The 25,338-nt window shown below is 40.3% G+C and overlaps 1 protein-coding gene across 15 annotated transcripts in view; it reads left to right on the forward strand.

The window, feature by feature from the left end:
- TBC1D5 (TBC1 domain family member 5) overlaps positions 1-25,338 on the forward strand; it is a 247,358-nt gene that overhangs the window by 199,686 nt on the left and 22,334 nt on the right. For 13 of the 15 annotated variants that reach the window (XM_060280677.1, XM_060280685.1, XM_060280676.1 and 10 more), the window contains 4 exons: positions 5,312-5,397; positions 9,564-9,820; positions 14,204-14,293; positions 18,951-19,114. In XM_060280677.1, the coding sequence (XP_060136660.1) occupies positions 5,312-5,397; positions 9,564-9,820; positions 14,204-14,293; positions 18,951-19,114 (597 nt within the window). The remainder of the gene's footprint in view (positions 1-5,311; positions 5,398-9,563; positions 9,821-14,203; positions 14,294-18,950; positions 19,115-25,338) is intronic. The other 2 variants (XM_060280680.1, XM_060280681.1) reach the window with 1 other exon arrangement.

Consider the following 25,338-nt stretch of genomic DNA (forward strand, 5'->3'; position numbering starts at 1 on the left):
ATACGAATCCAAGGCAGACCTTTTAACATCACAGTAATCCAAGTTTATGCACCAACTACCGGTGCTGAAGAAAGTGAAATTGACCAATTCTATGAAGACCTACAACACCTTCTAGAAATGACACCAAAGAAGGATGTTCTTCTCATTACAGGGGATTGGAATGCTAAAGTAGGTAATCAAGAGATAAAAGGAACAACTGGCAAGTTTGGCCTTAGAGTTCAAAACGAAGCAGGGCAAAGGCTAATAGAGTTCTGTCAAGAGAACAAGCTGGTCATCACAAACACTCTTTTCCAACAACACAAGAGACGACTCTACACATGGATATCACCAAATGGGCAGCATCGAAATCAGATTGATTATATTCTCTGCAGCCAAAGATGGAGAAGCTCTATACAGTCAGCAAAAACAAGACCTGGAGCTGACTGTAACTCAGATCATCAGCTTCTTATAGCAAAATTCCAGCTTAAACTGAAGAAAGTAGGAAAAACCACTGGGCCAGTAAGATACAATCTGAATCAAATCCCTTATGAATACACAGTGGAAGTGAGGAACAGGTTTAAGGATTTAGATTTGGTGGACAGCGTGCCTGAAGAACTATGGATGGAGGCTCGTAACATTATACAGGAGGCAGCAACGAAAACCATCCCAAGGAAAAGGAAATGCAAGAAGGCAAAATGGCTGTCCAACGAGGCCTTACGAATAGCGGAGGAGAGGAGGCAAGCAAAATGCAAGGGAGATAGGGAAAGATACAGGAAACTGAATGCAGATTTCCAAAAAACAGCAAGGAGAGATCAGAGGGTCTTCTTAAATGAGCAATGCAAAGAAATAGAGGAAAACAATAGAATGGGGAAAACCAGAGATCTGTTCAAGAAAATTGGAGATATGAAAGGAACATTTCGTACAAAGATTACCATAATCAAGGACAAAAGTGGTAAGGACCTTACAGAAGCAGAAGACATCAAGAAGAGGTGGCAAGAATACACAGAGGAATTATACCAGAAAGATATGGAGGTCTCGTACACCCCAGGTAGTGTGGTTGCTGACCTTGAGCCAGACATCTTGGAGAGTGAAGTCAAATGGGCCTTAGAAAGCACTGCTAATAACAAAGCCAGTGGAAGTGATGATATTCCAGCTGAACTATTTAAAATTTTAAAAGATGATGCTGTTAAGGTGCTACACCCAATATGCCAGCAAGTTTGGAAAACTCAGCAATGGCCAGAGGATTGGAGAAGATCAGTCTACATCCCAATTCCAAAGAAGGGCAGTGCCAAAGAATGCTCCAACTACCGCACAATTGTGCTCATTTCACACGCTAGCAAGGTTATGCTTAAAATTCTACAAGGCAGGCTTAGGCAGTATGTGGACCGAGAACTCCCAGAAGTGCAAGCTGGATTTCGAAAGGGCAGAGGAACCAGAGACCAAATAGCAAACATGCGCTGGATTATGGAGAAAGCTAGAGAGTTCCAGAAAAACGTCTACTTCTGCTTCATTGACTATGCAAAAGCCTTTGACTGTGTCGACCACAGCAAACTATGGCAAGTTCTTAAAGAAATGGAAGTGCCTGATCACCTCATCTGTCTCCTGAGAAATCTCTATGTGGGACAAGAAGCTACAGTTAGAACTGGATATGGAACAACTGATTGGTTCAAAATTGGGAAAGGAGTACGACAAGGTTGTATATTGTCTCCCTGCTTATTTAACTTATATGCAGAATTCATCATGCGAAAGGCTGGACTAGATGAATCCCAAGCAGGAATTAAGATTGCCGGAAGAAATATCAACAACCTCAGATATGCAGATGACACAACCTTGATGGCGGAAAGTGAGGAGGAATTAAAGAACCTTTTAATGAGGGTGAAAGAGGAGAGCGCAAAATATGGTCTGAAGCTCAACATCAAAAAAACCAAGATCATGGCCACTGGTCCCATCACCTCCTGGCAAATAGAAGGGGAAGAAATGGAGGCAGTGAGAGATTTTACTTTCTTGGGCTCCTTGATCACTGCAGATGGTGACAGCAGTCACGAAATTAAAAGACGCCTGCTTCTTGGGAGAAAAGCAATGACAAACCTAGACAGCATCTTAAAAAGCAGAGACATCACCTTGCCGACAAAGGTCCGTATAGTTAAAGCTATGGTTTTCCCAGTAGTGATGTATGGAAGTGAGAGCTGGACCATAAAGAAGGCTGATCGCCGAAGAATTGATGCTTTTGAATTATGGTGCTGGAGGAGACTCTTGAGAGTCCCATGGACTGCTAGAAGATCAAACCTATCAATTCTTAAGGAAATCAGCCCTGAGTGCTCCCTAGAAGGACAGATCGTGAAGCTGAGGCTCCAATACTTTGGCCACCTCATGAGAAGAGAAGAATCCTTGGAAAAGACCCTGATGTTGGGAAAGATTGAGGGCACTAGGAGAAGGGGACGACAGAGGACAAGATGGTTGGACAGTGTTCTCGAAGCTACGAACATGAGTTTGACCAAACTACGGGAGGCAGTGCAAGACAGGAGTGCCTGGCGTGCTATGGTCCATGGGGTCACGAAGAGTCGGACACGACTAAACGACTAAACAACAACAACACATACCCAATTCCTTCAACTGTTCCTCATAAGTCTTGATTTCCAGACCTCTGATCATCTTGGTCACCATCCTCCACACACATTCTTACTTGTCAATAGTCTTCTTAAATTGTGGTGCCCAGAATTGGACACAGTACTCTGGCCCAGGCAGAATAGAGTGGTACTACTACTTCTCTTGATCGGGACACTATACTTCTGTTGATAAAACCTAGAATAGCATTAGATTTTCTTTCTTTTTCTTTTTCTTTCTTGCTGCTGCTGCTGCATCACACTGTTGACTCATGTTAAGCTTGTGATCTACTAAGACCCCTAGATCCTTTTCACATGTGCTGCTGACAAGTCAGGTGTCACCCATCTTATGTTTGTGCAACTGTTTCTTCATGCCTAAGTCCAGAACCTGACATTTGTTCCTATTGAAATTCAGTTTGTTAGTTTGCGCCTGCGCCCAGTTCTCCAATCTGTTAAGGTCATTTTGAATTCTGATTCTTTGAGGGTGTAGAACATGGGTAGGCAAACTATGCCCGGGGGCCTAATCGCCTTCTCAATCCAGCCCATGGACGGTCCGGGAATCAGCGTGTTTTTACATGAGTAGAATGTGACCTTTTATTTAAAATGCATCTCTGGCTTATTTGTGGAGCATAGGAATTTGTTCATTCCCCCCCCCCCAAAAAAATAGTCCGGCCCTCCACAAGGTCTGAAGGACAGTAGACCGGCCCCCTGCTGAAAAGGTTTGCTGACCCCTGGCATAGAATCAACTTTGCAGCTCCAGCATGACTCCTGACGGTCCTTCTGTGTGTCACATTCCTCCAGGGGCTCATCTCCTGCAATGGGCAATCTCCTCCCCAGGGGCATCCCCCCCTCCCCGCAGCACTGTTGCAGAACAGTCTGCTCAGCTCTTTCAAGAAATTCCTCATCTTGCCCAGTAGCTCAAAGTGTGGATAGGCAGGCCTCAAATTGTTGTACCTTCTCTTCCAGCAAGGCAACCAGCTTGCACTTGCCGCAGGTGTGGTTTTGCACATTCTCAGACAAGAAGACAAACATGGCACATGTGTTGCAAGTCACCCTTGCAAATACCCCTGTTTACAAATCCTGCTCATGAAAATGAAGGCGTGTTTACAAGCTTGGTTTTTCATAATAAAATCAAGGGACAGCCCAAGACACCTTGCTGCCTGATTTGGACAAAGTGGGCACACACACTTACCCATTCCAGGTTCAGAAGACCAGACTAACTGTTTAGTTTTACTTCAACACTGATGATGCAGCAGCCTGTTCCACCATAGCTTAAGGCAGCAGGCTAACTTAGGGGACATTCACAGCTCTGCCTTCCAACTCCTTGCCTTTGCCCCCATCTGCCATCTAATGGCATACTTGGGAATAGTAGTGCTTAGAGCAGGCATAGGCAACCTTCAACCCTCCAGGTGTTTTGGACTACAATTCCCATCATCCCTGACCACTGGTCCTGTTAGCTAGGGATCATGGGAGTTGTAGGCCAAAACATCTGGAGGGCCGAAGGTTACCTATGCCTGGCTTAGAGGACTGTTCAACTTCGATTCCTTTCTAATAGCTGCAGCTGTTTTACACACACACACACACACACACACACACACCCCTATCCCCACACACACATTCAAAAATGAATAAGCAGAACCTGAAGTTTATAAACACCTAGCACTCAAGAAACATGAGTTTTATTTTGTAATCCAGTTTCTAAATCCTGTTAATTTCTGGAACAGAAATATACCGAAAATGTTGTTTTATCTCTGGTTAGACAGTAAAATAGAAAGCTTTGTAAATGTACAATCAAGGTAAAAAAGATGGGGGGGGAGACGTTTCTTCTCCTGAAGTTATTGAATTGTCATTGATGTGCATAAAAATGTTGATATAGCTTCAGAAAACTTATAGCTGCAGGTCTGAAAACTTTCCTGCTAATTCCTATTACAGTTCATGAGCTCAAAATAGTGTTGCTTTTTATTGATTTCTAGCTAGGAAGGCTTCAAGATAGAATAGACATTGTAGTGTCTCTAGACAGCAATGGATATAGAATTTTAGCAACCTGAATGAAAAATATCCCAGCAGAAATCACAGGCTTAAAACTAGGGATGGGGAAGAGCTGTAGTACAATATCATCTCTAGGCCACAGTTTTCTCATCCCTGATATAGAGCATGCTACCATACAAAGTCTCCCATTAATGGAAATTTTATTTCTAAAAGCAGTTTAAAACCAATCAGAACAAAATCATAGAAACTTCTTCATGATTGGCTTTTTTTAAATAAAAAAAATCATCTCACCACAGTTTTTGTTTGTTGTGTTATTTGCATATGTTCCTTAAAGGTACTATCAAATAATGTGTCGTCTTTTATAGAAATAGATTATTAAGCAAGATCAATTTACTTAAAGCAAAGTTTTATTTAAATTAAAAATTCAAATTATTCATTTTCCACCTTTGAAGGAAAAATAAGACAGCTGTTTAAATATTCTGTACAAAATATGTAGCCTCCCATTGTGGGCTAACATTCTATCCTGTATTTGTTTGCAATAGTGGGAGAGAAGGTTGTATGCACCATCTAGTGGCTATGCTAGATTTAGCCAGAAAAAGAATAGTAACCTGAAACATAGCCATAATTTCCCCCAATACTTTTAGCTGGGACAAATGATATGAATAGTATTATGTTACAGCATAATGACAATTTGCTATCCACACTTTGACTTATACAGTATGATCATTCTATATTTTTAGAGAAATCCAAGACCTGTGACTTACCAGTTTCAACAAAATTTGGATTACTACAAAGCACGTGGAGCAGACTTGATGAGTAAAACTCGGTAAGCCCTTATCATATTTTGCCAAAATAAAATGTTTTTAGAAAAAAACTTGTTAATAATCCTATATTCATTTGGGACTAAGTTTCATGTACATCAGAGGCCTGTTCTTGAGTATAATTGCAAAGGGTTGCAACCATGATTTGTTTCGGTTTTTAAATTAGGTAAGAAGTAAAACTGATCATTGAGCTTGGTTTTTACAAATGAGAAAAACTAAGAAAACCCCAGCCTGGATCAGATCAACGGTCCATGTAGCCCAATGTCCTGTTTATCACAGTGGCCAGCCAGATGATTATGGGAAGCAAGACATGAGGGCAATTGTCATTTGTAGTGATGCTCCCAGCAGGTGCCTAATATATTAAGTAAATAAATGTTTGGTGGTATACTGCTATTAAACCTGGAGATTTCATATATATGAAGCTGTGTTCACAGGGAGCACTCACTGACCCTGACAGCATAAAGTGGGCAACTCCTGCTTTATCTAGTCCTTTATCTAGTCTAAGAAGAATGTGTTGATCTTTTTAGCAAATGTCAAAATAGGTAAAGGTGATGGCTGCCCTATGTTATATTTCAGAGACCTTTCCCTGACCGTTAAATAAGTAGATCCTTACTCGCCTTCACACCATAGATCCAGCATGGTGTAGTGGTTTGATAAATGGACTAGCAGCATGAAGACCCATATTAAAATCCCACCCACTCCCCCAAAATTAAATTAACAAATGACCACTTCCTGACTCCCACTGCTGCTTGGTGAGCAGATCAATCAGGGTAGCAGGGTTAAGGGTTAAGGGTTAGGGTTAGCAGGAAAATAGCAACAGAAGGAAGAAAATTGCAGACAAAGCAGTAGAGCTGCAGCGGGGAGGGGGAGAATGTGGCATTGTGTGAAGGGAGAAGACAAAGGGGGCCCCAGAAGCGCCCCAGACCAGAGGACATTTTGTCTAAGACCTTCTCAGAGCTGGCAGGCTCCTGGTCTCAGTAATTACTCATGACAGTTGGCACACCTTCTAGTAAGAGCATTAAATAAAAATAAGATTTAGTCAGGAACCAAAGTTTACCAAGTGGTGGCCAAACTTTTTCTCAGGGACAATCTGATTGACAATGTCAGTCATGGGCAGCCACATGGTTAAAGGGCATCTTAGCACTCCACCCCTTTAGGTAAGGATATGTGTATGTAAGAGTGGGATACACAGACTTGGCTCAGGCATTAAATAATTGTACTTTTTCAAATAAGAGCTGCAGTTTGTTAATTTAATTGTTGCATTAATTAATTAAGCCTTCAGTTAAGACCTGGGGCAAAATTTGTCCCCGCAGTACACAAGAGGATACCATTTTTCCAGTGTTATAGATATCTATAGCATTTCTAGGTTGAATTCTTTGAAACAAGTATGTGCAAGTTCAACATATCAGCATGCCTGTGTGAAACAAAATTGATTAATCTCAAGGTGAGGTAAAGGACACTGGGTGTAAAATGCTAACAGTTGAGTGTCAGTTAGGAAAGCGAGTTTAGGGTTCTGCCGCGGGGGGAGGGGGAGCACATGTGGATGGTCTTGCTATAGGTAAAGATTATAAAAGCAGAAATCGAAGAGAGGGAGGAACAAACATAGCATTACATGCTAGCTGTAAATGCTAAGTCAGGCTTCTTCAACCTCGGACTTCCAGATGTTTTTGGCTTACAACTCCCATGATCCCTAGCTAGCAGGACCAGTGGTCAGGGAAGATGGGAATTGTAGTCTCAAAACATCTGGAGGGCCAAGGTTGAGGAAGCCTGTGCTAAGTGCTCTCTAGGGGTTTTTTTTAGAAACTCCAAAATATTGTGGTTTTAAATTGATAGCTTATTTTTAAAGTTTGGACCCATTATACCAAAAATTGGGTGAAGTCATACCAAAGTCATGTTTCAGTCCACCATCTTGATTCACAATTAGGCCTGGCATCCAGAGAGGCAAAGACTCCCAACCCCAACTCAGAAACTTTTGTGCTGAGTTTGGCCACAGTATCTTGAGAGGCAGCCAAACTTGTATCAAAAAACGGGTGAAGTCATGCCAAAGTCACATTTTTGGACCTCCATCTTGCTTCAAAATGGCATTCAGCATAGCATGGTGATGGCATCTCTAGAGACGGCCAAACATATGCCAAAAAATGGGCAGCAGGTCACATTTTTGACCCCCGTCTTGTTTCAAAATACCACTTGGCACCTGAACATCAACTTAGGCCCCTCATCTCCACCTCAGTGACCCATGTGCTGAATTTGTTGGCAATATCTTAAAAGGTGGCTGAAACTATGTTAAAAACTGGGCAAGGTCACGTAGTTTTGATTTAAAACAGTCTTCCACTGCACCTCAGAAGCCCTCATTCCAAGTTTAGTGATGATATTTTAAGAGGTAGCCCAAACTATGAAAAAAAATGGGCAAAGTCACACCAAAGTGATGTTTTGGTCTGCCATCTTGATTCAATATGGTGGCTGGCATCTAAATGTCAGTGAAGAGCAACCCCCCTACCTTGGGAATCCTCATGCCAAGTTTGGCAATGTTATCTCAACAGGCATCCAAATGTATTGAGGACAAAGAAATGGACAGACAGACAGACAAACCACTTTCCAAAATATATAGGAGTTTTCACCATTGTGATTCAAATTTTAAATAATGTATATGCTTTGCAAAAATATATATATTAAAAATGGAGAATTAAAAACCACACAATTGTGTTGTATTTATAGCAAGTTTGCCAGAGGCTACATAATGGGAACATATTTAAACAAAGCATTTTCATCTGAGCAAAGCACCGCTTGTTTTAAAAATATCCATTGGTATCCAAGTTCAATGATGCTTATTGTGCTGAAACAAAATCATCTTCTCCAGAGTCTGGATTCACATCTTCTTGACATTCATGTTTTTAAAGTAATACGGTACCTTGCTTTTAAATGTATTTCTTAATGACTGTGTAACATAATCAATCCCCATTTTTCTGGTGATTGTTGTGTAATTTTTGTGCATCTTGATGGTTAAGCCATAGATATGGGTCCTTGTTTGGTGGCTGTAACCATCTCATACATCCATATATCAAAACATTCAAAGGAAGCAGAGAGAGAGGGGGGAGAGAGAGAACCAACTTAATTTGTCAAATCTCTTCTATCTATAACTTCCTGTCCCAATCCTTGTTTGCTTAAACTGCTGCTTCGGAGAGTCACTGCTATGTCAAGGACATAGCAAGGGGGGAATAAACAAGCAGATGGAGTATCAGAATTTATTGTTTGGGAAAGGAGAGTTCCTAAGAACACTGTACAGGATCACAGCTGGTGCACAGCTAGTCCATTAAAAGGACCCAAGTCTCTCTACCTCAGCATCTTCCTCTCAACAGCAGCAGTGCCTGAGCTAGTCCATTACCTCTTAAGCAGAGGTGGAAAAGAAAGGAGACTATGCCTGCTTTTAGGTGTGCAGTGAAGTTTTGCTTAAGTAGACTTCCATAGGATTCTGATGTTATGTATGCTGCTCCTGTTTTAAATTGCTTTATCTTTGCTGGGATTTTATCTGGTGCCTTACTTATTTAGCCTCACAGTATCTTGGTTTCTTTGTAAGCTGTCTTGTGTGCTTCAGTAAAAGGAAAGTGGAGTGTGGAAAGGAAGTTCCGCATTTCCTTCTCAGCAGTAACAGAGGTTGAGCCTTGGTGTTCATGTCTATATGTGGGAGGGGATTTCTTACCTAACTTCACCAACTCAGCCTGTGATTTTGAAATGAATGGACTATCAGATTCATGTCTATGGCATGGCGTTTTTGGCATCGTCAGTGTGGAAGACAAAAACTGCCACCTACACTTGACACTGAGGTCACCATTATAGTCACAAGTGAAGGAAATATGTTGCTTCCATCTGAAAAACATTTGTGAAAAGAACCCAACCCTCCCGCTAAACAGTTGCCTCTGTGGGAGAAAATTCAGTGTGGTTTGCAGGTGGTTCAGACAAGGAGGAAACTATTTCCTGAGTCCTTGAAATTACCAATAAGATTAAATCCTTACAGGCTAATGGTTCTTCTTTCATTAAAATAGAACTCTGAAAAATAGTGCTTGTCCTTATAGAGTCCTATTTGGTGTGTGTATATGTGTATGTGTGTGTGTGTGAAAGTTTTTGACAATACCACATACAATTCACTATTGCTGTGTTTCCTCTTGTTTTACAGTGTCAGTGCCAAGGTTGCTCCACTGAACATCAATAAAGTTTCTAGTAGCTTACTGAATTTTGGTCGAAAGCTGATTTCCCCAGCCATAACATCAGGTGGTACCACTGGGCTAGTTGTAGGTAGCAGTGGCAGCTTTTCTTCTGTTGCAGTGCCCATTAGGAGCTCAGTGGAGCTCCCTCAACAACAGCAGCAGCAGCAGCAGCAGCAACAACAGAGAATTATGAAATCTGAAAGTGTACCAGTTCAATTAAGCAAAGGTAAATATATGACATTACTTGGTTTTGAGACTGAATCCTGTAATGAGCAAAGCTTAGAGGCTTTTAGCCCAGTATTTGGGCAGTTTTATCAAGTCTACATGTGACCTTCAACCTTCCTCAGCTTCTCAGTTCCTGATCATGTTTACCTCTCTTCTAAACTAACCCTTTCTTCAGTTTCCCTCCCACTCTTCAAGATCTGCATCTTGTTTCACCTTCTTTCCATGTTATTGCACCTGCTAATCCTTATTACCTAACCTCTTTGCTTGCTGCTTCTGACTGCTACCTTCTCTAGTCCCTATCCCCTAGTGTCTTCCCTGACCTGATTCCGTACCCTTTCCCTGTGTATGTCTGTTTGCCTACCCTGCCCAAATCTACTTCTGTGAGAGTGAGAAAGTTCAATCAGTCATCACCACACCATTCCTCAGTGGTTTGTGATATAGATTCTCATATGGTATTGCAAAAGGGTATTTTAAGTATATTCATTCATTTGTTTGCCCTTTTACTGATAAACACTATTACAACTTTGTCATTTCCCCCCCCCCCCAAAGAATTTTTGGCCTGTTTTGAAGATACTGTGAATATATATTAGTATATTTTGATTATTTATAACACTCGTGTGGAAACTACTAAATCCAGCAAGTTGTTGAATCACTTGTTCTGATTTAGCTCTGAAGAAATGTTGCTGTATTTTGTGACTTCAGAGCATGACTATTCATACGTCATTTTGAGTTTAAGCTCCATTCATGATTTATAAATGTTCTCTTTTCTGTTAGTGGCAAGAAGAGAAAAGCATGCATTAGCATAGTCAAATAACTATAAAGTCCATGTTACTCCTAAAATTCTCATTCTAAAGAAGTAGCTCAACCAGATGATCAGATGTGTATCTCACCGCACCACACTTTTGCACACAAAATGCTCTGCCAGAGGCTTGGTCACAGTGTTTCCTCCCACTTCTTCTTGTGCTTCCTTGGGGAGGTGATGACCATGAAGGAGCCACCACTCCCATGTAAAGGCTATCTTGCAATTTGGACAGACTATCTAACCCTAACATGCCAGAAACACTCTTATTGTTTCTGCTGACACATCAGTTTGTCTTCCTAATCAGCTACATAAGATTTGACAAATGTCTGTAAAATATAATCTTTTTAGTGAACTTGAAGTTTGTTGGTTTCTGGATTCTGGTATTTTTATTCTTAACTTATTGTGTTTAGTATAGCAGAAGTGATCAAGAAGTTGTTGTTATTTATAAACATCCTTGTACGGTCAAACCTCACTTGTTGAACTTAATCCATTCCGGAAGCCCATTCGGCTTCCAAAATGTTTGACAACCAAGGCGCGGCTTCCGATTGGCTGCAGGAGCTTCCTGCACTCAAGTGGAAACCGCGTCGGATGTTCGGCTTCCGAAAAATGTTCAAAACCCAGAACACTTACACCTTTTGGGAGCCGAAACGTATGGTAACGGAGGCATTTGGGAGCCGAGGTTTGACTGTAACATTCCCTCCCCTGTTTTGAATAAGATACTGAGGCATGTTGTGACCAAACATAAATCTGTGCTACCAAAATGCCATGCATCCATTGTTGTTTTTACTAGTATTACTGCTGCTGCTAATAAACATTCCTACTATTTAAAAACAACAACAAATATTTCTGCTTTTAAGCAAAAAGAAATTTGCATTCACTGTAAATGCCTTCCATTCATGATGATGTCTTAAAACTATGACTAATATTTCTGTATGGGTTAGGCTTCACTGATCCCCAAACTGGCTGTTCACTATGTAAAGAGAAGAGCTAATCAATACTTATTTATTTAGGTACATCTTTAGCCTATTCCTATAAAAATTCGAAGGATCACAAAACCTTCTAGTCACCAGGCATCGCCATTACAGTTTTGTGAGATGCTTAGGACATCTCAATTCGCATGACATTCACACATACAGGAAAGGAGGTATTTCAAGATCAGCTGAAAAAGCAGAATTTCATTGTCTTGAGTTGGTAAACAAAAAAATCCCAAAAAAACCTAAAGTTTATACTTGCACAGTTAGAAACTTCTAAGAGTTACAAGTCCATTTTCCAAAACCATAGCAGGACATTGAAGGTTTGCCACTTGCCTCCATTAGTTCTAAGTTAATGGAACAGAAACAAGCAAATTTACTCAACAGTAAGAAAACTGCAACTGAAAATACAATCTGCAAATCGGTTTTGAATCTCTGGTGTCCTATCCTTTAGGGAAAAGCTGTCAGGATGAGAGAAAGAATGACCAACCAGCAATGTGCATAAGAGCAATAGACAAGGCTTGTTAAAAACCAATCAAGGCTGGCGCCCCCACCATGCCCCCCAACAAAGTGGGGAACATCAGCTTAACAACAAAGGTTTTAGCACTTCAAATGCTGGAATTCCATGAAAGGAGCACAGACAAGCAGAATCAACAAAGAAAAAAACAAACATATACTGTATGGCTGTAACGACCGAACATGATTTCATAGAAGGAAATGGAACATAAAAAATATAACTTCCTGTAACTGGATTTTTTTAGCCTGCAGGCCCCAAAGTAGAGTTGTTGTTTTTTTGTTTTTTGTATTGTGAAAGTTGGCTAGACCATAGAAATCATGAGCACTCTTGTAAATTTAGTCAGTTACCAAATTGGTATTGTTGCACACCACCCCAATCTCCAAGTAGTGCAGGATTCCAGAGGTTCCAGGAACGAACTTACACAGGGTTTGTGTTTCCTTTTGGAAATGAGGCGCAGCAAAGCCTGTGGTGTACTTACTATATGTGGTGTACTTACTATATCTGGTTTATTTACACATATTTACAACCTGAGCCTGCAATGTAGGGGTTCACAGCTTCAGCACCCCAAGGAGGATCTTGCTTCTCCCATAGTTTCATCCTTAGATTCAAACAGACATCAAACATTGCTCTCCATCTCTCTCTCTCTCTCTAGCTTGCTGCTTTTCTTTAGTGACATCACTCCTCCCTTCTCTTCTCTAGACTCTGGCTTAATCTGTTGAAGGAGGTGGCACTACCCCTTTGCTGTCTGCAGCAAGCCCCTTTGATCATTTGTTCTCTTAACGGCCCAGGCTTTGTCACCTCAAGAGGAAGCTAGCCTGATTTACCGTAATTGGCTTTAAACAGTTACTTGAGCCAGGGATTAGAGTCATCTGGCACCCATTTTAACCCCCCAAGGCCTGATTAAATTCTGACTTTCGTTTAATCCAGGGATTATAGGAGTCTGGCACCATCAAACTCATAACAGTGTTTAGGATTTGATTTACCTTCTGTTTGTTACAAAGAGAAGCAATATGGTTACATAACAACCACAGAACAAGCCACAAATCTTGCAGATACTTATGAGGGTAAAGACCTTTACCTTTACTTTTATACTGGCATTACATCTTGGGCGATTCATGCTGTAGTAGGAACAGAAATGCTTGGTTGATCTGACTGTCGTATTAAACCCTGATGATATATAATTCTGATTAATGTGTTATAATAATTTTTAGGTCATATATATATATATATATATATATATAATATGATATATATATATATATATATATATATATATATATATATATATATGACCTCCCCATTGTCTCTGTCCTCACAAATCTTGCCTTAAAGGCACATTTAAGGTGTGAATAAGGTGAGCCTGTGAATTAAATATTATAATTTATACCTTTTCTCTTTGGCAACTTTGTGTGTTATTTTGAGTTTCTGCTGTGGAAATGCTGTAAATTGATCATAGAAAACAATAGCTAATGAAAAAAATCCAGTTGGTTTGTAATATTAAAGGTATCTAGGGACTGAAGAATACAGTCTTCTTCTTTTCAAAGATATCTTTTGTTATATTTGAAAATCAATAGAATACACTTCTTATAACTCTTAACTTATTCTTAAGATAAAGAACTTTGCTTTAATACTTCTTAATAATAAGTTAATTATTCCCATTTTCTTATCAAAAATTGGCTTCAAGAATCTTTTTAGATCTCATGTTTGACATATATTTGAGAGGTGTAATGTGAAGTTAGACATAATCATTATCCTAAATCTTTGTACACGAAGTATCTGTGGTGGTCTTTCTTTACCAAGTTTTACAAGGTTCAAAAAAGTGAATGTTCTTATTTTTAAGATTTTACAAATTGTTCAAATAAATGCATACTCTCTGGAGTACGGTAGTAGATTTGTAAATGTAGGGAATGTTGGCATTAAAGGGAAGTGAAATTGAAGAATCAGATCACAGGCATATATCTCAGGGAAAGTAGATCAGATGTCAAATATTGTATTTGTACGAGAAAGGGGTCATTTCCCATTCTTAGTTATACAAAAAATGAAAGACATATTTCTGTTACGGTAAAGTTGTTGTTTTTTAACTTTATTTACTAGGAGATGTAGTTACAGGCAGTGATGCTCAAGTGTCGGTTCCTGTCCAGAATCTAAGTGCCCTCCAAGGGATAGTTGCTACAGCAACCCATGGTATGTTTGCCTGTCACATTTTTATTGGAAAGCCAGACCCACGCCTGTTTCATTTGTGGTGTTGTCATTTCCAGTGTGTATCATACATCGTACTTCCACTAAGTGGTGCTGTTGTTTAGAAAAAAGAAATTTCATTTATTTAATCAACATATGAGATATGTATCAGTTTTCCTCTCTTTTTTATCATTTTGTTTCGTATAGTATCATGCTATTCAGGCACACAGTAGGAATTTTGATTTAGGACTTTCAGAAAGAATATCTTCTTAGCCTACAATGTTTTTTTAAAATTCTTTAATTAAGAACCTGTATCTGAAGTAGTGCATTGTAAATCTAATGAAGTAAAAGGTTCCCTTCATTTAGAAAGCTAGTATTTATACAAAGCAAAGGTGGAATCTTTTTCCAACATTTGACAGTACAGTGGACGCTCGGGTTGCGAACGTCTGCACACGCGCGGGTTGCAATTTGGACCTGGAAGAAGGCGGAACGGGGTGGAGTATAATTGGTGGGGCACATGGGGGTCAGGAATGGAACTCCCACACAAAATGGTTGTCACTTATGACTGTAAAAGTAAAACAAAGTCTTCTTCTTTTTAACTCTCTGTATTTTAAAAGCAAAGTTGCTTAAGCAATTCAGAATTGTTCTAAATTGTTTTTCAGATTTTGTGTTTCTTCTCTCCGCCTGTCTCCTGCTTTCAGAAAAAAAGGAGTGATATCAGACTTTGCTACTTGTTCTGTTGATGGATAGATTTATATTGGTCACTGTTAAATTTCCCCCAAAAAATAAGTTCTATAAAATAGAATAGATACAACTTCCAAAGGTAGAGTCTTCAATATATCTTACACAGAGATCATATAATTTATCCTGCTTCTGCAACCTTTTAGCAGACTTTCCCAACTGACAATCTAAATAATGCAGCTTCTAATTGTTGATTTATCCCAAAGTTAAAAAGCTGCTTTATGAAGTTTACACTTTTGACCTGCAAGTACATATTGATCCAGTTCACAAATAACTCAAAGCCATGCCACAACTTACTGAAAATACATAGGCTCCTTGTGAGAAGATTCTGGGTACTTTGCTTCTCCTCTGGTCCTCCTGCTGTGAGCAAAGCCATCGTTTGGCTCAGCATTACATCAGCCAATGGGCTCATGGTTCATCTCACTTTAGAAAAACCATGATTTGTAGCTAAGGTTTGCTCTATGGCTTACCACTTGCAAAGTACACTTTTTTTGTAACCTCAGGTCTGAAATCATTTTTAAAATAACTAAAAACACTTTTTAGTTGGGCAGAATTTATGCTAAAATAGAGTTCTGCAATAGGGATTTGAAACCAACACTTGGGGTGACGTTAGTACGGTATATGTACAATTCCAGCTAGCAGACATTTTTTTTTCTTAATATCTATATTTCTTAAATACCATTTTTATCCTGCCCATCAAAGAGCTCATACATGGGTTTTCCATGAGCACCATTTACACTTAAAGCAGACTTCCTCTGACAACTTATTGACTTCCATAAGCAGCTGGGGACTTGAACTCAAGTATATATATAGATTCAAGTATACATCTCTTCACCATGATCCTCTTGTTATATTTAACAGTAGACACAAGAGTAAAGGATAGGAATTTATCAAAAGAGAGCATTCACAAATACCACTCCACAGAACTGTAAAGAATGGGATGGGGGCAATTTTCCCCCACCTGTTGACTAGAAAACCTAATTACAGATAGTACTTAGTATGTATGCACACTTCCATTTTATTGGAAGCATGGCACCTGTGATGAAATAGCTGCTGAGGATCTGGTAGGAGCATAGCTGCCAAGTCTCCCGTTTTCCACGGGAAACCCCCGTTTTTACTTACCTTTTCCCGGTGGCCCCCCGTATCACTTTGTCTCCCGTTTTTCTCCGTTATTTTCTCTTGCCGGCGGCCATTTTTTTTCTTTCTGATTTGCCCTTCTATGAGCACAAAAAATGGCCGCTGCCAGCTTCAAAAGTCGCATCTACGCATGACCGGAAGTGCGTAGATGCGACTTCCGGTGTCGGCGGCGGCCATTTTGGTGCCCATAGATGGGCGGGGCGACACCGGAAGTTGCGTCGACGCACTTCCGTTCATGCGTAGAAGCTACTTTTGAAGTCGGCGGTGGCCATTTTTGGTGCCCATAGAAGGGCAAAGCAACACCAGAAGTTACGTCGACGTAACTTCCGGTGTCACACGGCTGCCGGTCCCGGATTCTGCAGTCCGGGACTTGGAAGGTAAGGGTAGGAGATAACTGCCAACTGGTACAATGCATAGTAAAAGAGTGAACCAAAGCTGGTGGGACCAAAAGAAACATGAGAGTTCCTTCCCTCTTTGGCTTGCACTTCCCCTCTAAGCATGTATCTTAGCAGTATTGCTTTGTTTTGATGGAAGCAGTCAGCGAAGGTGTCTGGCAAGCCTTGTAAACATTACTTCTATCCACATGCAGCTGCTGGGTGACCTTGGGCTAGTCACACTTCCCTGAAGTCTCTCAGCCCCACCCACCTCACAGAGTGTTTGTTGTGGGGGAGGAAGGGAAAGGAGAATGTTAGCTGCTTTGAGACTCCTTAGGGTAGTGATAAAGTGGGATATCAAATCCAAACTCTTCTTCTTTTCTTCTTCTTATTGTCATCACTGAAGTTTAGCAGCAAATAGATGCTAGGAACATAGGAAGCTGCCTTGTACTGAGTCAAATCATTGGTCCCTCAAGTTCAGTACACTCTGCACTGGCTAGGAGCAGCTATCGAGGATTACAGACAGGGGTTATCTGAAATTGCTGGTGTAGTCTGCACAATTCCAATCTAACTAAAGCCCCATTTGGGTGTTCAAGAAACACCCAGAAGCCTCTCTGCGATTGGGAATCACGCATAATCAAGGTTCTCAATTACTGGGAGTATTCTGTGCACATTCAGATCTTCCACCAAATGCACAAAGGACTTGTGGTTGCAGCCGGCAGAGTCTGGGATATTGTTGAGGAGGCAGTCATGCACAGCCCCTACTCTCTTTCAGCCTGAACAGGCTCAGCATCATCTTAGTAAAAAAAAAATTGAGGCTGTACTGTGGGTGAGAGACATCAAAGGCCACCAAGTGTGTTCCTGGCTGAGCTCAGCATCTTAATTTCTACTCTTCTGGGTGATTTGCAAAACTAATTCAGAGTGCTGGTTTTGCCCTTTAAATCTCCAAATGGCTTGGGACCATGATTCCTAATGGGGAACCTTTTTCTATATAAGCCTGTGTACTCATTAAGAGCTGCTAGAGAGGCTCTCTTTTATACTCCATCTATATCTGGTTGAAATGAGAGAGAGAGAGAGAGAGAGAGAGAGAGAGAGAGAGAGAGAGAGAGAGAGAGAGAGAGAGAGCCTTTCCTCTCCTCTGTCTGTGCTCAGGCTTTGGAATTTGCCTCCCTTGTTTTGCCTCTTCTGTAACTGTGTGAAGGCATTTCTGTTCCAGGGGTTGTTTTACCTGCTGAGTTGTTGACTGGCTTCTCATCTCCCTGGCTCCTTAGCTTCTGTAATCATATGTCTCTTGAATTTGTTTATATTCTTATTTTATGGTTACATTTTAGTATTTTATATTAAATGCATTTGCTCCCTTGAGTGTTTGTAAGGGAATTATTATTATTGATAAATAAGCACACTGAACCTGCTAAATGTCATGAAGCTAGTCTCATATCATGCTCTGTTTGTCTTAAGCTCCAAACATCACACATGCAAGTGAACATTTATGCAATGGTCAGATATATATATATTACAGGATCTGAGCTGTTGCCTTTTTTTTTTTAAGCCCGTGTTCCTAACTGTTGCACCTAATGAACAGGAAGAACATGCAACTGATTCTGGGATTAGGGTCACACCAATGAAACCTGCAACAAAATATTGCAGTGTGGACTGTTCCAGTCAGCCAGGCACATATGTTCTCAGGATACTCCATTCTACTTCCCCCCGGTTTCTTGTTTTTCCTTGCTTTCTAGCAGATTGCCAGCATTCCATGCCAACTGAAGATGCTCTTTTTGCTATTTTTGGGGTTTTCTGACCCCTGAAGAATTATTTTCTAAAGATCTTTTGTTCTTATGCAAACCTTGGGGTTCCCCTAAACTTGCTCACATATTTCTCTTATCTATGAATCATGCTGTTTTGGTTATGCAAGGATCAGCTTGGAGAACTGAGTTGGTACATAGGATTCCACTGCACTACATACCGTACATCTGTTTTGCCTCCTCTGTCAAGCTACCACTTCACTGCTTGCCTCCAAATTCCTTGTCTAGCAAATATTAAAAACTCTGGAAAGGAGGGAGAGAGAAATTGTTTGAGCGTATATATTTTTTTGCACTGTTGTGCATAGATTGAGTACTGAATACAGGCCTTTCATAGGGCACTGTCCATGTTTCTTGCACAGGATTTGTTTTATGTGTTTGGCTTATATTTGTCTTGTGGGGAGAGTGCATTGAAGGCATGGCACTATGCAGACCTGCCTGTCTCACAGTGGCAAGTCCCTCTGTGTGTGGACAAATGTGCTTTGATGTCACATAATCTCACTCTGTGTTCATCTGTTTACGAAGGTTACTGAGTGACACTTCAGATAGGGAGCTCTTTGATGGCAATGTTTTCCACTGATCATTTTTTGTTTCCCTCTGTTTGCTTTACAGGGCAGGGTTCAAAAAATGTCAGCGCTTCTCCAAGCATTGAAAGTTTTTCTGGGGGACGTGAATACACAGGGTCTCCACCTTTGTCTGCAACCAAGAAAGAGTCCTTTTTCAGTACTATTTCCCATTCTCGTTCGCACAGCAGAAGTATGAGCAAAAAAGAGTCTGTAAGTCCCTACTGCTTATTGATCTCATATTGTCTCCCTTATTTGCACTGGTCTGCTTTTTCATTCAGGAACCTATGTACACAGGCAGGTACATATCTTGTGGCGCAGGAAATATCTGTTCCAAACTTTTGTGGAGGATTATTTCCCTTACTTTCTGTTTTTGTGTGTGTCTTCCTTAACTCATGAACAGCCATGGTGTCCTCTAAATAAGAAAGGCACCCTGTTCCCACTTCATCACTAGATCTGACAGGCTTCAGCAGCTGATGAGGTCCCAGAACACTTGCAAAGCCTACTGGCTCTGACACCTGATATACACCCCCGCTCCCATCCCATCCTGGCACTAACTGACTGTGTTTTAAATTTCTCACAATGTCTCCCATGTTTAGCATTGCAATGGGGCATTTGGGAATGTTAAATGGTTGCTCACAGTCACCCCTTGCTGCCACCAGAAAGTTGGTGGCCAAGGTCTCACTGATGTAAAAGAGGAAAAGTAGGAATGCATCATCTCTATGCGCATTCCAAAATTGATCCCTTGTATGTGATGCAACTGAGCACACAGAAAGTATCATAATTTTCTGGCGCAGGCAAAGAGGACATGGCAACTGAAAAGGTATAAGTTTTTGCCAGGTTTTTCCATCAGTGGCGATCAATGCAAACAGCGTCACTTTCCCATTGCAGACTTTGGAATGTGTGTTTACTTATTTATTTTTGTAAAATATTATAACCTGCCAAATTTTCAAAAATAAATTCAAGGTCCATACATAAATTCAAGGTCCATACAAATCCATACATCACACAATATATCCCAGTTCCCATTCCTTAATCATAAGTGTTGACATAAAGACCCTAAACTACAATGATAAGTTCCAAGGCAACCATTAAAACAAAAAAAGAGCTAAACCCTCTGCCACCTCTCCTTTCTGCCCTAAGCAAGTTGAGGGAGCCTTTGAGATTAGGAGAAGGCAGCAGGCACTGTGGAGGTGCTTGATGTATGTTCAAGTGGGGCATTGCTTGTAGCAGGCTACAAAGAGGAGTTGCTCAACCCCCAATATCCTTTTGAATAATCATAGGAGCTCACTTTTATGAGCTCTCCTTGTATCATCCCTATACTTCTATAAAGTGTTGCAAAATTGAAGCTGGGTTCTTAAGGCGAGTTTGGAGCATATATAGGGTCCTTTTAACCTGGCTTGGCAGCAGATGCACAATGGAAGGAGGGAAGAATGTGTGAGAGAGGGAGGCAGAGGAGAGCACCCCTGATCCCACTGTTCATTCCCTGTATCTTACTCAATATCTGAGCAATGCTTTAGATGTTCTACCAGCTAAGGACCAAAAAAAAAAAAGTTTGGACCATATGTGTTATAACTCTCCAAAATAGCAAACGTATTTTGCTTAATTGAAGAAAGTATCTACAGTATAGAAAATTCATCCTTTAAGAATTTAAATACACCAATAGAAACTAACACATTTTGAATTAGTTCAACCTTTTATTGCTCAACTCTTTAAGAGCCAACTGCTTTGCCTACTTTTACTCAAGATATGATCCATAATCTCCTTACTATTGCCAGAATTTAAGTCTAATGCTTCTTTCATCTTGTAACATTAGGTTGTAAAAGAATTTTCTTCTGATTCTTTGTTATCATCTTAGTTAGATTTCTTGACAATCTATAAATGTGGGGAAAGGAAGAGAGAGAGTGACTATAAACAGATAGTAGTCTTTAGTGCTGTTTCTTAAAAATAAAACAATATCTAAATGAGGATCAAAATTATCTTTGGAGTAGTTCATTGCATCATTTTCAAGTGACAGAAGCTACGTTGTAATCAAGTTATATGTGCTCAATACCCAATGAAATCAGTAAGACAGGATTGGTTCATACAATTTCCTCCATATGAGTAATCCTTGCCTTCCTAGAGCTCACACTCACATTGACATATAAAACATGTGAACAAAGTAATCAGAGCACTTGTAAACATAGTGGGGGCAGGGACATACGAGAACGACATATATTTTCCCATTACTTTAAATGGCAGAGTTGTGGTTATGTTAACACGAAAGCAGGCAAACAAGTTTCTTCAGTATCATATGACAGTATCATGTGACAAAGCAGATGTTCTCAATACTGTTAAATACACAATACGTAAAATGGGGAAAGCTTACTTTAACATTTTGTGACACTATATTGCATGCACCAATGCTTCATTAGGTACAGTAGTTTGTTCGCCATCTTTAAACTTTGAAAGGAAACACAACTAACCCAAGCCCTCAGCCCAATATAATTCAGTTGAGCAATAAGTTGAAGCTCTCTTCAGCTCAAATGCAAGGTATTCTTATGTAGTAATGAAACATCAAGACTCCTCAAATGTAATAATAATAATTATTATTATTATTATTATTATTATTTATACCCCGCCCATAAACTGGATGTTAGTCCCACTTCTCCTTGGCCTTAGAGGATAAGGCAAATCATATATTTTTTTTAAAAAAAGAAAAAAAGCATGGAACTGGACCATAAGACCACAGCATGCTTTAAAGGCAGTATTAAGACTCATCCAATTCTAGTTTTGGTGTAGAATCATTACACCCCATCCCTAGGAGCATAAAGAGGAGATAAATATAGGAACAGAATGGTGGTCCAAATGGAGACTGTTTTGAAGAGAGAACAAAGCTTTTAACGCAACAAAGGGGAAAGAAGTTGACAGGGCAGTAGTAGAGAGGAAGGGAGAAGGAAGAATTTTCAGGTATCTGAAGAGCTGAAACGGGATGAATGTGTATGTCAAGATACATTATTTTATTTGTATAGCATATATGTGTTATGAAAGATAATTACTATAAAGTAAGCTCTAAGAAAACTCATGAAGATCGTATAAATAGAATGTTTTAAAATTTTAATCATGCAATGTCTTGATGAAATTTAGCCTGTTTCCATTTCTGTAGTTTCAGGCATCTAATGCTTCCTCACAAGCAAATGAAAGAGTACTTTTTAAAATAAGCATTTTGGTGCCAGTGTTTTTATTTGTAAACATTTCCCTACACTTAATTATTATGCCTGTATTACTCTTAACTTCCGAACATAGTCATCAGAGCTGTAAAGAAACCAAAATGTGAAATTGCAATCCCATACCTACATGACATCATATTACCATGGAAATGTCATAACCTACAAATCTGAAGATACTGAGTAAAAGTGAATCCTGCGGTTCTGAAGAGGTTTGCTTTCTCTTGTGACTCTTTTATTAACCTGGCTCATCTAGTCTTGCCGACAGTGCTGCCATCCTATGGCAAGTAGAAATCTGTTATTAATGAATACCTTGTTCATAAATATGGCTTCAAACAATACTTATTGCAGTTTTCTGAAGTGGCACCCCATGGTTAGTTATGTGGTAAGCAATTCTGTGTATTTCCAGAGTCCAGCCATGTAGGAACGTAAGCAAAACTTGCTATGAACAAGTATCTACTATATTCTGTGAAGACTCTTAATGATTTTGAGGTGCTGTAACTGATCCCAGCTAGCTGACCCAGAAGGTCATTGTTAATTCTGATGGTCAGTATAATGAAAAGTCACGCAGAGGGCCAGGAGAATCCACAGGCAATCTCACATCCTGCCCATCTCACAGCCACAGTTCATCTATCCGGTTAAGCAAGGCCGGAAACCAATATTGGACAGAATCCACATATTTAGTACTATTCAAGATAAGCTGGAGCTGTAACTTTAAAACAAGCTGCAGTAAGTTTTAGGCATGCAGTAAGTTTTAGGCATCAATAACTCCAATACAAGTTTCAGCTAGGCGATATCTTCATCTCATCTCATCTTTCCTTCTGTGGACTTCTAGATACCATTATCAGGACTGGTTCATGCAGTGCTCCATCTTGGCCATGTCATGGGCATGTCATGCCCATAGGATTCTAAGCTTCCAGACATTGCCTGGGCTGGATGAAAAGAAACAATGCACAACTGAAAAAAATATGTGAAACCGTACCAGTATGCAAAAGTCACACAAATGGAGTGATAAGTAGCACTAATTGAATCCAGAAAGACAAGAGAACATGTCATGTAACAGACTCTGTAAACAAGTAAATGTGTAGACGCATCTAGAATTAAACAGGTGTGCAATTTGTTTGAGGTGCATAGTAGCAATGAATACTACTAAAGTGAAACCATACATTTCCATTTCCCCCCAGTACCTATACATTTTGAGTTAATTTATAAAGAATGTATATGATCAAGTTGTTGTTGTTTAGTCGTTTAGTCGTGTCCGACTCTTCGTGACCCCATGGACCATAGCACGCCAGGCACTCCTGTCTTCCACTGCCTCCCGCAGTTTGGTCAAACTCATGTTCGTAGCTTCGAGAACACTGTCCAACCATCTCGTCCTCTGTCGTCCCCTTCTCCTTGTGCCCTCCATCTTTCCCAACATCAAGGTCTTTTCCAAGGATTCTTCTCTTCTCATGAGGTGGCCAAAGTATTGGAGCCTCAGCTTCACGATCTGTCCTTCCAGTGAGCACTCAGGGCTGATTTCCTTAAGAATGAATAGGTTTGATCTTCTTGCAGTCCATGGGACTCTCAAGAGTCTCCTCCAGCACCATAATTCAAAAGCATCAATTCTTCGGCGATCAGCCTTCTTTATTGTCCAGCTCTCACTTCCATACATCACTACAGGGAAAACCATAGCTTTAACTATACGGACCTTTGTAGGCAAGGTGATGTCTCTGCTTTTTAAGATGCTGTCTAGGTTTGTCATTGCTTTTCTCCCAAGAAGCAGGCGTCTTTTAAATTCGTGACTGCTGTCACCATCTGCAGTGATCAAGGAGCCCAAGAAAGTAAAATCTCTCACTGCCTCCATTTCTTCCCCTTCTATTTGCCAGGAGGTGATGGGACCAGTGGCCATGATCTTGGTTTTTTTGATGTTGAGCTTCAGACCATATTTTGCGCTCTCCTCTTTCACCCTCATTAAAAGGTTCTTTAATTCCTCCTCACTTTCTGCCATCAAGGTTGTGTCATCTGCATATCTGAGGTTGTTGATATTTCTTCCGGCAATCTTAATTCCGGCTTGGGATTCATCTAGTCCAGCCTTTCGCATGATGAATTCTGCATATAAGTTAAATAAGCAGGGAGACAATATACAACCTTGTCGTACTCCTTTCCCAATTTTGAACCAATCAGTTGTTCCATATCCAGTTCTAACTGTAGCTTGATCAAGTACCTACATGCATATTTTGACAGGATGTGTTGGTGCACTTAAAGCCAGGGGTAGTGTTGGGGTTAGCATTGTTGGACACCTACCAAGGCCCATACTTCTGCAGAGGGCCCATTTTTTACCTACAGAGACCCTTCCCCCTTCTCCTGCTCCTTGCTGTTGCTACCTGGCCACCTGCCCCCTCTAGGTTTGTGTGTGAGCATGAAAAGAGCATCATCCACAATACATTGACCTCTTCTGGACAAGAGTGTAGATTGAGCCAGAGGGAGCAAGCAGGTGAATGAGCAGTGATTATATGTGCAAGGAGGTGGGCTCACACAGGGAGAGAGCACTCAGGGCACCTGGCCTAAATGATTCTCAAAATTAGTTTTGAGAGATTTGTTTGTATGTATGTTAATATTTTTGCATTAGTGGAGTAATCACTGCTCACATGCTGTTTGCATAGACAATACAACAATTCCTTAAATGTCACTTGAACATTATCATGAGTTAACATTTATGTATTAGTGCCAGAAAGCAGACTGCTGCAAAAGAATGGAAAAAGATGATGATATTTCCGTAGCTATAATAACCTTGGGTGAATGACGCGAGAAGAAAAATTCATTCTGCCATCCATTTGACCGCTTACAACAGTAATAGGCTGTACCTGATGCTAATCACAAAATGGAGTACGTTGTATGTGCTTTGTGAAGGCACCTCTCTGTGCCTTTCGCCCCCGGTTATAGGGAAATAAATTCAATTAATATGACAGCACTATTTATTTTCCCAAGATGTTGGTAAGAAACATGGTTTCTAGTTTAAACAGGATTTGTGCAATTAAAATTTGCTTGTTGCAGTTTTCATTTCATTCTTCCAATGTGTTTAGCATTTTTATAGCATCCTTCAAAAGTTTAAAGCATGTCACAGGTATCCATCTCTGTGAGCTTTACAACAGCTGGTAAAACATGCCATTATTAGTATTCAACAGGCGGAATCTGAAGGCCAGCTAGTCTGTTAATGGCTGAGGTGAAATTTGATTTGGGGACTTCCTG

The sequence above is a fragment of the Zootoca vivipara genome, chromosome 12 (genome assembly GCF_963506605.1).
Source record: "Zootoca vivipara chromosome 12, rZooViv1.1, whole genome shotgun sequence".
NCBI classification, from domain to species: Eukaryota; Metazoa; Chordata; class Lepidosauria; order Squamata; family Lacertidae; genus Zootoca; species Zootoca vivipara.